Source organism: Alnus glutinosa, chromosome 9 (genome assembly GCF_958979055.1).
Source record: "Alnus glutinosa chromosome 9, dhAlnGlut1.1, whole genome shotgun sequence".
Lineage (NCBI taxonomy): Eukaryota > Viridiplantae > Streptophyta > Magnoliopsida > Fagales > Betulaceae > Alnus > Alnus glutinosa.
This window is the reverse complement of record NC_084894.1, coordinates 13,391,884-13,408,213: the sequence shown is the minus strand read 5'-3', so window position 1 is coordinate 13,408,213 and position 16,330 is coordinate 13,391,884. Positions and strand designations below refer to the sequence as shown.

At 34.3% G+C, this 16,330-nt stretch overlaps 1 protein-coding gene across 1 annotated transcript; it reads left to right on the top strand.

The window, feature by feature from the left end:
* Window positions 1-3,372: 3,372 nt before the first annotated feature.
* LOC133878411 (alpha-L-fucosidase 1) lies at window positions 3,373-11,353 on the top strand. Its single transcript, XM_062316964.1, has 3 exons — window positions 3,373-4,054; window positions 9,447-9,683; window positions 10,322-11,353. The coding sequence occupies exons 1-3, from the start codon at window positions 3,411-3,413 to the stop codon at window positions 11,088-11,090; spliced, it is 1,650 nt and encodes a 549-aa protein (XP_062172948.1). The 5' UTR covers window positions 3,373-3,410; the 3' UTR covers window positions 11,091-11,353.
* The last annotated feature ends 4,977 nt before the right edge of the window (window positions 11,354-16,330 follow it).

Genomic DNA, 16,330 nt, shown 5'->3' with positions numbered 1-16,330 from the left:
ATTAATGTATAGCTAGAATGGGCTGTGAGAAAGTGTTGCTTTTGGGTCTCTGTGGGTGTGAATGCTTTTGGGCCGTAACTATTTGCGTATAAACTAACGTCATGTTCATTAGCTTTGCCATGGACCGGCCCAACTAGCTGATAGATGTATCAATCAATCATGGATTTCAAGTCCCGCTACTTTTTCTTTCTATCCTTCTCTTTTCAAGAGTTTTACTTGGCTGAAACATTCTTGTTCAAGAATTCACCAAGACAATCATCTTTTCATTAAATCGGCAAATCAAATGTTTGAACGCCAATGCTCCGTTTATTTCGACGTAAAATATTTTTTGTCGTAAAATATTTTTAATGAGAGAAAAAAAATAATTTTTTTAAAAATATTTTTCTGCGTTTGACTCATACGAAAAAATCACCAACTGCGAAAACTATTGATTGACGAAATTCTACAGGATTCTAGAGATAGATGTAGGAATTCGTAGCAATGGCCAGATTCTAACTAGTTTCACCAGACTTTGGCCCAGTACTGTCGAATTTTGGAGAAACTGGCTGGATTACGGCTATACTGGGCAAATTTCAACCAATTTTCGCCTGAAATTTGGGTTAGCCGGATTCCGACACAAATGATCAGATTCCGGCCAATTTAGGTGGAATTTTGTTTGTTGGAATTCAGCGACGGTGGCTAAACGTTGCCGGATTTCGACGCAAATTGCCAGATTTCGGCACCGATCGGATTCTGACCTGTTTTATCGGAATTTGGGTTGCCGGAATCTAACTAGTGCTGTTACATTCTATCAATCGGATACCAAAATTCAGGGACCTTGGGCGGTAAATTCGGGCTACCAATAAAGTTCAATGCCTGGCGGTAGCAAATTCTCACAAACGTGCGTGTAAGAATGAAGAATTTTAATCTGGAAAACGATTTACCCCTTTTCTTTTTCTTTTTTCAAAAGTTAAAGAGACTTTTACAGTTAAACTGAAAATAATTTCTGTTTAACCATCATTTTCGGTTATACTAAACACTAAAAAGTACTGAAAATATTTTTTAAAAAATATTTTACGCCCAAACAAACAGAGTACAAGAGCATGAATATTTTCAACTCTCCATCAAACTCTAGTTCGATAAGAAGCATTTTGTGAAAAATAGCGAGTCATATTGAAAAAACAAAGATTGAATTGTAAAAGAAATTTGTGTTGAGGTGAAAGAAAATTGGAGAGAAAAATTTATTATTTATACGGAAAGAATATGAGTATATGACCATTGGAATAAAGAGTAGTCTGAATAAAGAATAATATTTAAATAGAGTTAAGACAAATTTAAAGAGTTTTGATGTGGGGTGCTTTTAAAGTGAATTTTATTTTATTTTGATATGTCACACAAAAGGGAAGAAGGAATTCAAACTAGTGACCTCCCTTCATGAGGCTTGATCCCCAACCGAATGAGCTACCCCTTATAACTTTAAAGTGAACTTTTTAGAAAGAAAAAGAAAAAAAACAGTAGATATTCTGTAAAAAAATACGAACAGTCCAGATTTAACAAAAACATATTTGAACCAAACGACATCGTTATTGCTTCTTCTTTGTTACTTAATGCTGCCTGTATGAGTAGTGCAACTACTCTAACTAGTGTTGGTTGCTTATTACTACTTGAAGAAGACGAAGTGGCAGTTCTTGCTCTGTCTAATCCAACAAACTCACTCTTTCTCTTCTCTCAAACCCATTTTGATTTACTTTTGAAATAATAATAATTTGAGTTGGGAAAAAATGTCGTCTCTGGAACATCAAGGGAAATCTTGGGGATCGACCGTTCCCATGGATACATGTAGGCCCTGTTTGGAAGTTTTCTCATTCACTTCTCTCCGTTCTTGTGCATTGTGCACCGGCCTTGTGCACAGTACGCAAGTCGGAAAATTATAATTTTAGAAAAAATAGATTTTTCACTTTTCCATTTTACTCCTGGCAAGAAAAAAATAAAAAGTTATGAAATGAGGAAATTCGCATCTTAACAAAGATAAAAAATGGAAAAAAAAAAAAAAAAAGTTCATTTTAGAGCACGTCATGTATGCGCACATTTTTGACAATGAATTTTTTATTTTTCCGTTTTACCCCTGAACAAGAAAAAAATGAAACGCGTTGAAGTGAGGAAATATGCGTATTTCAGGGGTAAAAAATGGAAGAAAAAAAATAGTACAGCTCTTAGAAAAAATAGATTTTTTACTTTCTCATTTTACTCCTGGCAAGAAAAAAAATGAAAAACATTGAAGTGAGGAAATACACATCTTGACAGGGGTAAAAAATGAAAAAAAAGAAAAAAAGAAAAAAAAAAAAGAGTTCATTATGAGTGATGTATATGCACATTTTTGACAATGAATTTTTCACTTTTCTATTTTACCCCTAGCAAGAAAAAAAATGAAAAGCGTTAAAGTGAGGAAATATGCATCTTATTATGGGTAAAAAATGGAAAAAAAAAAAAAAAAAAGAAAAAAGAAAAAAAAGAATTTCGTACATTTTTGATATGTACAGTGCACATGGAAGGTGAGAAGTGGGTGGGGAGATTTTGAATCAGGGCCGTAAACTTTTGTTAACAATACTAATTAAGGTTTAGTTTGGTAAGTGAAATGATTATTCTATTAAAAAAATTAATAATTTTAATAAAAAGCAAAAAAAAGACGTGAAATAAAATAGTTTTGTAATAATTATTTTAATTGCAATAAATAAATAACTATTCTTTAAAGTGAGGAATAATATTACGAAGTTGGTTCAATTATGAAAAAAGGGAATAAATAACAATATCGTTTGATAAAAAAAAAATATATTTTATTAAATCTGAACCGTTCAATTATTTTTCATGCGGGAAAGCTTACTATAGGAAGTTTTTCAAGACTTATCATTTTAAAACATATGTTGAAAAATAAGTATATTCAGTATAGCGATTGTGAAGCATATAAAATATATAAAAAGTCTCTTGAGATGCTTTAAAGCAACCTTCACTTGGCGGAAAGGATCCACCCACCTAGTTATTGTTATATGTTTGGCTTGTTTTACGTCTGTTTCTGTACTTTCTTAAGCCATATATATATTTTTTTTTTTTTAAAGTAATGCTACATATTATCTCTCTGTCCTCTTTTTGTCTCCCCAAAATTGATGTAGCTTTTAAAATCACCATTGAATTTATGATAGATCATTATTGAATTTTGATCCAATGGTAATTTTAATAGCCACATCAATTTTGGGGAATAAAAAGAAGATAAAGGGATGATACGTAGAATTACTCATTTTCTTATGGCTTTTGGTTGTTGTTTTCATTTCAAATATCTAAAAAAAAAAAAAAAAAAAAAAAAAACCAACCTCCTTCCTAAAAAGCCCCTCACTTTCACTCTCTCTGACTTGGTCCCATTATCTGTCTCCCAAGCCATGGAGGAGAAGACGAAGCAGACCACCGCAAGCAGCTTCACTACCACCATCCCTCGAACTCACCATCCCAGAAGCCAAACCCAAAAGGCCACAAAACCCATGTCCCAGATCACCCTTCTAATCCTCCTCTCACTCCTCTCTTCGTCTTCATCTGCATCTTCTTATTCTTCAAAGCCATTAGTCAAACCTCCACCGCTTCCCATTTTGCCCATCCCTTCTTCTCCCCAGCTCCAATGGCAGCTCGGGCACATGGCCCTCTTCCTCCACTTCGGCCCAAACACCTTCACCGACTCCGAGTGGGGTTCTGGCCACGCCGACCCTTCCGTCTTCAACCCCGCCAACCTCAACGCAACTCAGTGGGTACGAGTCGCCAAGGACGCGGGATTTACTCGCGTGATTCTCACCGTTAAGCATCACGATGGGTTCTGCCTATGGCCCTCCGACTACACCAACTACTCGGTGCGCTCGAGCCCCTGGAGAAATGGAAGTGGTGATGTTCTTGCCGAGCTGTCTGAGGCTGCTAGGGACGCAGGCATTGGGTTGGGTCTTTATCTTTCGCCGTGGGATCGGCACGAGGTGTCATATGGGAAGACTTTGGAGTATAATGAGTTCTACATTGGGCAGATGACTGAATTGCTCACGAGGTGATTGACTCTGAATTTTTTCAGTTTGAATGTGATTTTAAGCAATTATGGTACATTTTTGTTGTTCGGAGTTCTGCGTTGACGTCTGATCAAATTCTGTTGATTGTGAATTGGGTCTTTTATGCTCTGTGGAATTTTGTTAATGGGATTGTCATTTTGAACTGTTTGTGGTTCTGTCTTTCTCGTTGCATTTGATCTCTTATGTTATCTGAGAATTCTATGCAATGTTATTTTCTCTTACTTTTAAATTACCTACTACTTCTGACCCACGAGGAAAGAAGGAAAAAAATTCTTAAAATTTTTGTTGACTGGATTGTTTGATTTAGGTAGTTATTGAGCTTCGGGGTTCTGCCCAATGGATTATATAAAATTCTTGTTCTTATGAATCGTTTTGGATGCCTTGTCGAGTTTAGTTGAGTTTTGAAAATATAAACCAGATTCCAAACAACATCAAGAAGGGGTTTGAATGGGTGTATGACAATATAATGCGAAATTAAAAATTTAATCAACCACAAACAAACAATCACCAAAATATGAAAAGTAATAAAGCAATTGACACATATATTTGGTGACAAAGTAGAAACTCTTTGAACTCAAAGATAAAAACCACAACGGGGTAGCCAACCCAGAAAATCAATCAAATAATGAAAAATCCGCGAATTACAAGATGTTAATACTCACAAAACCTTTGCAGTCGTCACACTCTTGAATTACAACAAGTGACCCACTTGTATGCTTCTTTCCCATAACCTCTAGAGAGTTATTCTTCTTAATCTCCTTAACCGAAATTCTGGTTGGCTTCAATTGTTCAAGATTGATGGTTAAACAATAACCAAAATTCTAAGAGAGATTTAACATTAACATTCCAGGTCTAACACTCTCTCTTAGCACATTGAATTCTAGAGTAGATTCCTTAATAAATTTGTTCTTGGAAGTCCCTTTAAATAGACCTCTGAAGAAAACCTAGTTTGAGTTGGAATAGGATTTCAGAAATTGTATACTTCCTGTATGCTTCGGAGCGCCTTTTGTGTTTTTAATAAAATTCTCTACTTATAAAAAAACAAAAGGATTTCAAAAAAATTCGCCTAAATTTTCGATCCTATATTGCGAGGCAATTTTGGCATAGTAAAAGTCCTAATTAGGGAAAACCTATTTCTGACATATTTGTTGCCGTTTGTGTTATATTTCCAACACCGCTAATTTCACCATAATCCAATACTTGAGCCGAAAGTTACGATTAAAATACGAAGACGTACTCAATCTGGAATTGACAAATCCAATTTTAACTCCACTTAATGAAATTCCAATTTGTTTCTTTCCTTGATTGATTAGGCTTAACCACATTTTCTAGGTCTTCTAATTTGAGTTTGATTCAGTGTTGGATAAAATTCTTCACCGACTTAACCAGTAAATTAAAACTTACAACCAAATAAGTTTTGACACTGAATTTGCCAATACTAAAAACCTTACAAACTCCCCTTTTGGCAATTCGGTGACAGAACCCAATTACAACAAAAAGCTCAAGTTAAAAAACTCAAAACCCAAAACCCAACATAAGCTAGATGAAATTATGAGTTTAACCTATTCTCTGAAACATGAACAAACCATTAACGAATAGAGAAATAAGTACTAAAACTCAATTAACATAAAGATGAATAATTGAATAGATATTCAATAAACACGTTAGTATGTTAATCAATCAAAGAGATACTACTCCCCTTATCGAAGACATCAATGACCAAAAACGAAACCAAAACTTTCTCCCCCTTTTTGTCACGAAATGACTAAGGAAAAAAAATCAATACAAAGTCCTGTAATAATCAATTCAAACAAGCCAAATCTATCACCCATGTACATCACATGAGTGGTTGATGCATAGAAACAAAAGACCTCTCTAAGAACTAGATAGTACCACATCTAGAAACTCTCCTCTAATCCCGACCATGATCATGAGCAATGCACCGAATCTAAAATGAGTGAAATCCAAGACAATGAATAGTAGAAACATGATATTCAGAATTGAATATTTTGCAAAAAAATAAAATTCTCCCCCTCAAAGAATGATCAAATATCCAAATAGTACACAAGAAAAATGCATCAATAGCTCATGTGTTAAACAACGAATTCCCAACACAATAAAGCTTAAAGTGTGCAAAGTAAGCATGAGAATCAAAGATGAATGGATCAAATTGTTCTTTAACAAAAGCAAAGCAATATGTTCCACTCAACCTATGCTTTTGTGTTGTATGTGATAACATTCTATTTATCAAGCTTAAAATCTTATTTGGTGAGAAGAAAAGCTCATAAATCCTCATAAGGAAGGTTGGCATCAACATCAAGTCAAAAGTTAAACCTTATCATATGAGGGCCTAATCACCCTCATCTAATATAATCCCCTTGAGACATAGCACAAACTTAAACATAGTCCTTTAGTGACCATCTCTTTCCGCAATAATTTGATCACTGACTGTTTCTATAAAGACATATTAAGCAATAATTTGACATTGAACTTTAGTTCATATATTTCTTTGTGAGAAAGTGCCTTTAAACATTTGTGCTTAAATCAGATGGAAAGAATGCATGAATTTTTAGGTTCTAGGTTCAACTAGCGAATTGGTCAATCTGATCGAAAAGCTAGTCGACCTCCCTCACATGGTTGCCTAACAAACATTATCCTTGCAGTCAAGCTTAGTTCAAATAAAAGTTTTAAAGCGCACAAAATATTAGCATATGAGAAGTGTACCACAAAAGCTCATGCTTAGGCACAGAATTTAGTCCTTTAAAAGAATAATCAACTCATGCATAATAAGCACATTCCAAGAGATAATTATGAGTTGAGTTCGAGGAATACACATGAATAATTAATAAACTTTCAAGATCCAAAAGCCAAAGTTTGGAAGAAAGGAACAATTATTTTTTTTTTGTTAATTTAATGAAAGCTGGAAATAAAACACAAAATTAATGCAATGCATATGCAAAATAGAAATTAAGTAAATCACAGAAAAAAAATAAAAATAAAAATAAAAATAAAAAAAATAAGTGCAAAGAACTCTACATGCTCTAAGGATATGAATATGCATGAACAATGATCCTAGATATGCCACGTGACCACCTAACTCTAGGTGAGTCCACTACCACTCCTCCTCAAAGGGTGAATGGTATTAACCTTCCTAACCCAAGCCTTCTTACCACTATGTACAATTTTATGACCCATGTCCAACTCATCTAACCTAGTTAAAACCACTCTCATCATGTTGCACAGCAACTCATAGCTTTTCCTAGAGTAGGAGCTATCATACTTATGCTCACAGGGTTTTAGTTTGAAACACGTAGATTGGATATGACAAATTTTGCTACAATGATGGCAAGCAGGGACAAACCTTTGAGAAGGTTGTCTCCTATGCGGAGGGACATATTTAGACACAGAAGACTCTACAACATCTTTTTCTTTCTTAGGAGCATCCTCCTTATTCTAAGGTCTTTGGGATTTCAACTGACAACAATTTGGCCTAATGTGATCATTAATTCCACAATTGTGGCATGTAGGAACAAACTTAGCTTGAGTTTGTTTCCATAGATGAGCCTTGAATTTGAGCTTCACACAATTATTCATGCAAGAATTTTTGCCCTTATCCAAACACACTATATCGGCGTTGGCTTCTTCCACTTTCATAGGCTTAACAAACATAGTTTTTTTTTAAATTAGAATTAGAAGCATGCGAAGTAGAGGCAATTAAGTTATCAACAATCATACTAGGCTTGTTAGAAACATGTTTTTGAACACAAAACAAGTTTTTCATATTATCACTAGAGAGTCTATGTGAGAGTTCCTTATAGCCTTTCAATTCATTCTCAAGTGATTAATTATTTTCAACAAGCACAATAATTTCAGATTTCAAAGAGTCAACTAAAGCATGTAATTCAGACAATTTAGCAATCAAAGACTCTTTTTCATGCTCAACATCATTAAGCTTTTTACGGGAAATTTTATTGATTTTCATCAATTTTATACATTCCTCATAGAGCTTGTTATAGGTCGTCTGAAGGTCATACTAAATCATCAGAATCATCTTGAGATGACCGAGAAGTATTCATAACAAGAGGAGTCAAGGATCTCAATAAGGAATTTAATCCAAACATAGTGAACTCGCTCTGATACTAATTGAAAATATAAACTAGATTCCAAACAACACCTAGAGGGGGGGTTGAATAGGTGTATGACAATATAATGCGGAATTAAAAATTTAATTAACCGCAAACAAACTTATCAAAAAAAAAAAATTTAATTAACTACAAACAAACAATCACCAAAATATGATAAGCAATAAAGCAATTGACATTGATATTTGGTGACGAAGTGGAAACTCTTTGAACTCAAAGAGAAAAACCACTAAAGGGTAGCCAACCCAAGAAATCAATTTAATAACGAAGAATCTACGAATTACAAGATGTTAATACTCACAAAACCTTTGTAGTTGTCACACTCTTGAATTACTACAAGTGACTCACTTGTCTGCTTCTCTCTCATAACCTCTAGAGAGTTATTCTTCTTGATCTCCTTAACCGAAATTCCGGTTGGCTTTAATTGTTCAAGGTTGATGGTTAAACAATAACCAAAACTCTAAGAGAGATTTAACATTAACAGTTTAGGTCTAATACTCTCTCTTAGCACACTGAATTATAGAGTAGAATCCTTAATAAATTCGTGCCTGGATGTCCCTTTAAATAGACCTTAGAAGAAAACCCAGTTCGAGTTGGAATAGGATTTCAGAAAAATTTGCCCAGATTTTTGGTCCTATTTTGTGGGACGATTTTGGCATAGTAAAAGTCCTAATTAAGGAAAACCTATTTCCGACATATTTGTTTCCATTTGTGTTAGATTTTCAACACCGCTGATTTCACCGCAATCCAATACTTGAGACGAAAGTTATAGTTAAAATACGGAGACGTACTCAATTTGAAATTGATAAATCTGATTTTAACTCCACTTAATGAAATTCCAATTTGCTCATTTCAAGACTTGATTGATTAGGCTTTAACCACATCTTCTAGGTCTTCCAATTTGAGTTGGATTTAGTCTTGGATAAAGTTTTTTACCGACTTAACCAGTAGACTAAAACTTACAACCAAATAAGTTTTGACACGGAATTTGCCAATACTAAAAACCTAACAAGTCTCATTTTAACATTATCAACTTTATATTTGTTTTCTACTTGTTTAAGTTTAAGAAGTTCTTGAAGATTTGTTTTAGTTCTTTTCTATTGGTTCAACAGACGGATTCTGTTTCTTTTTGGAGAATTGAACTTTTTGAGTAATTTCCTATTTTTTGTTTCGAGTTCCATGGTTAGAGAATCAGAGAATTATAGCAGGTGATCTTTCATAATTGGAACAGGTATGGTGACATCAAGGAGGTATTTTTGGATGGTGCGAAAGGGGAGGGAGAGAAAGACATGGAGTATTTCTTTGAGAGTTGGTTTAGTCTCATTCATCAACTCCAGCCTGGGGCTGTCATTTTTTCTGATGCTGGTCCAGATACCAGGTGGATTGGTGATGAGGCTGGTGTTGCTGGTTCTACTTGCTGGTCGCTTTTCAACAGGAGTACTGCCAAGATTGGTGACACCGACCGTCAGTGAGTTTCACTTTCCTTAGTTTCCTCCCTTCCCTTCCATTAGTAACATTGATTGCTTAAGACAATATAGGTTGAGGTTTTCTAGCATTTACAAGTATTTTCAAGTTTCTGCTTGTTCAAGATACCTTATTAAGTTAAAACATCATTACCCTTCAATAGTAATTGCTTTGCCATCATTTTCCGTGTTGCTCACAGAACTAATGGTATAATATTGATGCACTTGGCAGAGAAGGACTTTTTAACAGGATTTCTAACTCCTAAATCGTAATTCTTGTTTTCCTGCTTAACTGAAAATATTGATATAATTCTACAGAACAGCACATGGGGGGGCGATCCTGGGCAAATGTAGCGTTAGAGTCAATTGCTTGATATTAATACAGTGGGAACTGTCCATTAGCTAGAGGTCATATCCCTTTGAGATATCAGTCTCATTTAGGAAAGTCCTGGTTCACAAAGCACAATTGTTGCAGCCCTTGAATTATGATTGCTTTGATCTATTCATTATCGCATTGATATATGAAACATTGGCTTTCTGGAAACACTGTTTACTTTTGATCCCTGAAAGAATGAAAGGAAAGAACAGGGATACATTGAGAACGGCTGTTTTTGTTAAGCTGATCTTTTGATACATCTAACAGATACTTAAGGGAAGGAGACCAACTCGGTCATGAGTGGGTACCCGGTGAGTGTGATGTCTCAATCAGGCCTGGTTGGTTTTGGCATGCATCAGAAGTTCCGAAATCTGCGAGAACACTTCTTGACATATACTACAAATCAATTGGCAGAAACTGTCACTTGTTACTAAATGTACCCCCAAACTCTTCAGGTCTTATATCAGCTGAAGACATACAAGTGCTTCAAGAATTCAGTGAGCTCCGGAGGTCCATATTCTCACATAATCTGGCTATTAATGCTCCTGTTAGTGCCAGCAGTACACGAGGAGGCATTTTCAATTCTTGTTTCAACCCCCAGAATGTCCTCAAAGAAGGTATTTACACCTATTGGGCCCCGGAGGAGAATCAAACTGATTGGGTATTATATTTGGACCTTCAACAAGTATTATCTTTCAATGTTCTGCGGGTTCAAGAACCAATTCACGTCGGACAGCGGGTTATTGAGTTTCACCTTGAGATCTTGAATGAAGATGGGCAATGGGAGAAAGTGATCAATGGCACTACGGTAGGATATCAGAGGCTGTTGCAATTTCCGACCATAAAATCTCAGTACTTGAGGTTTGTGGTTGACAAGTCGCGGGCAGATCCGCTTATCTCTTATTTCGGAATTTATATGGATCAATTTTCTATTCTGAGTAGTAACATATCTGATACAAGCTCAAGAACATATTTCAATGGCACACAAGTTCTTCAGCAAACCGGATACAACCATTCTCAGATTGTCAGCCTATAGAATTTGAAAATTTCTAGCTCATCGGTGTACGTGTGATTGTCCAAATATGAGAATATTGATTCTTGAAAGATTTGTAATAAGCAAAATTACAAGTTCTGGTTAGTGAGGATTCTTGGAAAGAACAAAATCAAATGTGAAAAGGTGCGCGCTTGAATCTCTGAAATTATAGCTCATGTGATTCAATTTCCATTTTTTCTAAAGATCCAGCGAACCCATGTCAGTTTTGTGGTGTGGTAAATGGAGACTAAAAATGTTATGATCTCTGTTTTGTGCGAGTTTTGGTTCTCTTAGTTGCTACTTCTTTCTTCTTTTAATCAGACCTTAGCGTTGCTTAAGGAGAAACTCCATCTGCATTTTTTGTTTTTTGTACCCAATCCGACCTAGATTTGGGATGTCCAACTGCATCGGTCTAACTCAAAAGCGAAAAATAACGTGTGCTTCTTCTAATTCTCACGCATACCATGTGGATATGTGGTTAACTATGAAACTTTTTAGTACCTAGAGAGAAAGTTTGAGATTTTCGTTACACTTCTTTGACAAGCAACTGGTTGCCCCCCTCTCTCTCTCATGTAAGAAATAGATAACCCAACATTAAGAAAAATGTATGATGGGATTTATGAGAGAGCGAGAGAGAGAATAACAGTTACATGACTGCCAGTTGCATGTTTCATGTTTGAATATATGTGGGTAATTTTTCAATTTATGGAGCTAAAATCTGATAAATTATTGCACACTGACCACCATAATAAACTTTCTCCTTTGCATTTTTTTTTTTTAAAAAAAATTTATTATTATTATTATTATTATTATTATTTATTTAAAGAGTAACGTTATTTAGTATACTGCTACGCAACTTGAATTATATAGCAATGGAAATCAACATTTGAATTAGTAAAGACTTGAAAAAATAAAAAATTAAAGGTTGATTTTTACAATCACGTGAGAGGTCTAATCGAGCAGAGCTGAGTTTTAAGATTTCAAGATTTGCTCGTTTATGAGTCGAGCTTTAATAGTCGAGCTCGAGCCGAGTTATGAAATGTGTGTTCAAGTTCAGCTTGTTGAAAGCTTAGGTGAGCTTGAGCTCATTGGGAATGCCATGCAAGCTAAGCCGGGTACTCGACAAACTCGGCTCAACTAGAGCTCGAGCTAAACTATTAATGGCACGTTTGGGTGTTCGATTTTTTGAAATCAAAATTCAATTATTATTTGGTGTACAAATTTCGAGACAAAAAACCATGTTTGGATGTATAGTAGAATTTAAATTATATTTGAAATCATGTTTAAGTGAGAGTTGTATGAAATTATTTTTTTTATGGAAAACCATGGTAGGAAATTATTGATGGTATGAAAAGTTGTATAGAATGATTGGAGTTATGAAAATGAGTGTCGAATAATAATTGAAATAATTATTATTTAATATAAATAAATATGAATAATAATTATTTAATTATTATGGATGCCTGACTTCACGTTTTTCCTGCAAGTACAATAATGGACGCCTGACTTTCCACATGGTTCCACTGACATGCGTTGGAATTCAAATTTTGATAGAAATTCTTGGTGTTTTCGGGTATAATTCGGGTTGCTTTTAAATTTTCAGGTTTTAAAAAAAAAACTCGGACACTGTAGCAAATTGAAATCAGATTATTTTTGGAGCCAAACATATCAAATTTTTTAATGTATGATCCGAGCGGAGTTCAAGCCCGAGTTTATAAACCTCTATACATTTATCTATAGCATAAATATATAATATATAACTATATAAATCAAATTATAAAATATAGTACATAACTATAGTATATAAATAACAAATTTACAATATGTTATCATATATATATATATATATATATATATATATATATATATATATAAAAGCCGAGTTCCAACTTAGAGTTAACCTATAATTATGATATGTGAAGTAACACTGAATCGGTCCATATATTTCAAGCAAAATAAACAGTGTATTTAATACACTTAATTAACTCTCTTATATTAAATAGAAACGTCAAATTTTATTGTTATTAAATTCTCACTAATTTTTACATCTATCTTCCTTTAACTATCTTATCATATATATATAAAAGCCGAGTTCTAACTTAGACTTATGTGAACAAATATTTTAAAAAGTTTTACTTTTTTCTGGATTACTAATAAAAAGTATGATGAAGAAATATTTAAATTCTTAAATTAAATTATAATGTAGAATCTCGCGCATAGCACAGGTTAAGCAAACCGAGTTTCAACTTAGAATTAGCCTAGAATTATGGTTTTGTTTTCGGCTCGGTATTAAGCCGTGGGCTGTTGGATTTCTTCCCTTTAGGTGACTCTCTACAAACCCAAGAGGTGAAGGTGTTTTCCTCTAATTCTTTTGAGGATTTGGAGTTAGTGGGTTTCGCTCTACGGTTGGGATGTTCAAAGTTAGGAGCAAAGATTGGTTTTCTATTTCTAGTGAGGCTCGAACTGGTGCGGGGACCATGGAGGATGTAGATGGGTTTTTTCTCTCGGGTCTGCACTTTCTGTGCTGTTTCAGGGGTCGTCGACAACATTTGAGGAAGAAGGAATGATGATGGGTTGCACAACTTGATGTGTTTCTTTTCCAGGGCGTCGGCAGCGTTTTGATGAAGAAGAAGACTGATGTTTGGGTGCACAATTGAGTTACTTCTATTCCAACACAGGAATATGCTTATTCTTGAATAGGTTTTAATGGAGTTTTATTTCAGTACGCGGATAAACTTATTCCAGAGCAGATTTTTTTTCGTTTAGAGAAAGCCTTATAAAGATCTACCGGCGACTCCCTACGCTCTATGCCAACCAACAGTGACGGAGGAAAGGGGGGTGGGGGCCGGCAGCCCCCCCCCCCCAATTTCAAAAAAAAAAATAAAAAATTATAAGTCTTGTCTGAGCTCATGGGACTTTTCCTTTAGACCTGCCCACATAAGGACCCTCCAAGACCGTGGTGGGTGAAGACAGTTTTGTATCCAACAGCAGCCTTGGAGGCAGCTCCAAACACTTGGTGGCAAAGACGTCAATGACGGTGGCGAGAGCGGTGCAGGGCCTGGGCTTGCCTGGTTCTTCTTCCCAGCAAAATGAAACAGAGGCTGAGCTATGGAGTGGCGGGTTTAGCATGCCGAAAGGCTCCGTTTGACTGCATCAGTGGGACTGAGAAGAGTGGTAGCTTGGGCGTTAGGCTTCCCATTGCCTCTCTCTCTCTCTCTCTCTCTCTCTCTCTCTCTCCCCCCAGTTTAGGTGCTTTGCTTTCTAATGTTGCGCGCATAGACTTTGGGAGGAAAGTCCTCAAAAGTCAAAAGCAAAGGCTGACCATTTTGTCATCCATCAGTCATGGACTCATCACTGTCTTTATTGAGGAGGAAATGTAAAAGAAAAGAGCATTCCTATTATAGTTATAATGTGGTCTTGTATATTGCCGTTGAAAATTAAATTAGCAAACAGATATATGCTTTTTGCTAACTCGGAACATTTGACAATTTTTTTGTGAATTTGTGGGTGCCAGTGGATCAATTTGTTTGGTAATCCCTTCTTTCACTTTCATTTTTTTTTAGAAGAAAATTAACTTTAAAATGTTTTAATTTTTTCACATTTTATATTATATTAATCACTTTTTAAACAAAAATTTCACCGTAAAACAAAAAATTATATATATATATATATATATGAAACTCCTATTTTTTAAAAATATATATTGGCCCCCTCCCATTAAAATGCCTGGCTCCGTCCCTGCCGGCCAATGTTATTGAGTTTATGTTTTTAGCTTCTTTAGATTGTGTTATGTTGTTTAATCTCTACAGCTTGCCATAGTAGACTTTAGATCTAGTTTTCAGATCAGATCTTGCTCTTTTATCTTCTCATAGTGGAACTTATTGTAAAAGAGATGTGTTTTTCTGTGTCCTTATGATAACGTAGCTGCCTTCCAAGTCAGGAACTAGTCATGTACTTTGTTTTTAGGAGTCTTTGTACCCCTAATTATACCTTTTGGTCCTTTGGGTCTCAAATTATAATGAAGGTTATTTCCTTGTTAAAAAAAAAAAAATTATGACACATGGCATGAACCTATATTTTTTAAACATTGCACCGGTCATTTAAGTAACATCAAATTGATCCATGTATTTCAAGTGAAATAAACAATGTATTTAATATGCCCAATCAACTCTCTTATATTAAATAAAAAAAATAATAGAAACGTCAAATTTTATTGTCATTAAATGCTCATTAATTTCTATCTCTCTCTCTCTCTTCCTTTAACTATCATATCATACATATATAAAAGTCGAGTTCCAACTTAGACCTATGTGAACAAATATTTTAAAAAGTTCTTACTTTTTATGGATTAATAATAAAACGTATGATAAAGATGTGTTTAAATTTTGAAATTAAATTATAATGAAGAATCCCGCGCATAACGCGAGTTATGAGCAAGCTGAGTTTCGACTTAGAGTTAGCTTAAAATTATGACACGTGGTATGAACCCATATTTTTTAAATATTGAACCGGTTATTTAAGTAGAAAATCAATCATTTAAGTAAAATTGAACCGGTTTATGTATTTCAAGTGAAATAAACGGTGTATTTAATATGCTTAATTAACTCTATTATATTAAATAGAAAAATAATAGAAACGTCAAATTTTATTGTCATTAAATTCTTACTAATTTGTACCTCTTTCTCTTCCTTTAGCTATCATATCATATATATATATATAAAAAACTAAGTTCCAACTTAGCGTTAGTCTAGAATTATGACACTTGGTGTGAACCCATATTTTTTAAACATTGAACTAGTCATTTAAGTTGAAAATCGGTCATTTAAGTAAAACTGAACCAATCCATGTATTTCAAGTGAAATAAACGGTGTATTTAATATGCCTAATTAACTCTCTTATATTAAATAGAAAAATAATAGAACGTCAAATTTTATTGTCATTAAATTCTCACTAATTTCTTCCTCTCTCTCTTCCTTTAACTATCATATATATATATAAGCCGAGTTCCAACTTATAGTTAGCTTAGAATTATGACACGTAGCATGAACATATATTTTTTAAACATTGAATCGGTCATTTAAGTAGAAAACCTGTCATTTAAGTAACATTGAATCAGTCCATGTATTTCAAGTGAAATAAACAGTGTATTTAATATGCATAATTAACTCTCTTATATTAAATAGAAAAAATAAAAGAAGTGTCAAATTTTATTGTCATTAAATTCTCACTAATTTCTACCTCTC

What these genes read in the sequence shown, in the direction of transcription:
- LOC133878411 (XM_062316964.1), top strand. Translation starts at nt 3,411, where the DNA reads ATGGAGGAGAAGACGAAGCAGACCACCGCAAGCAGCTTCACTACCACC. An exon ending in ATGACTGAATTGCTCACGAG is followed by an intron (nt 4,055 to 9,446) that starts GTGATTGACTCT and finishes TAATTGGAACAG; the next exon opens with GTATGGTGACATCAAGGAGG. An exon ending in ATTGGTGACACCGACCGTCA is followed by an intron (nt 9,684 to 10,321) that starts GTGAGTTTCACT and finishes TACATCTAACAG; the next exon opens with ATACTTAAGGGAAGGAGACC.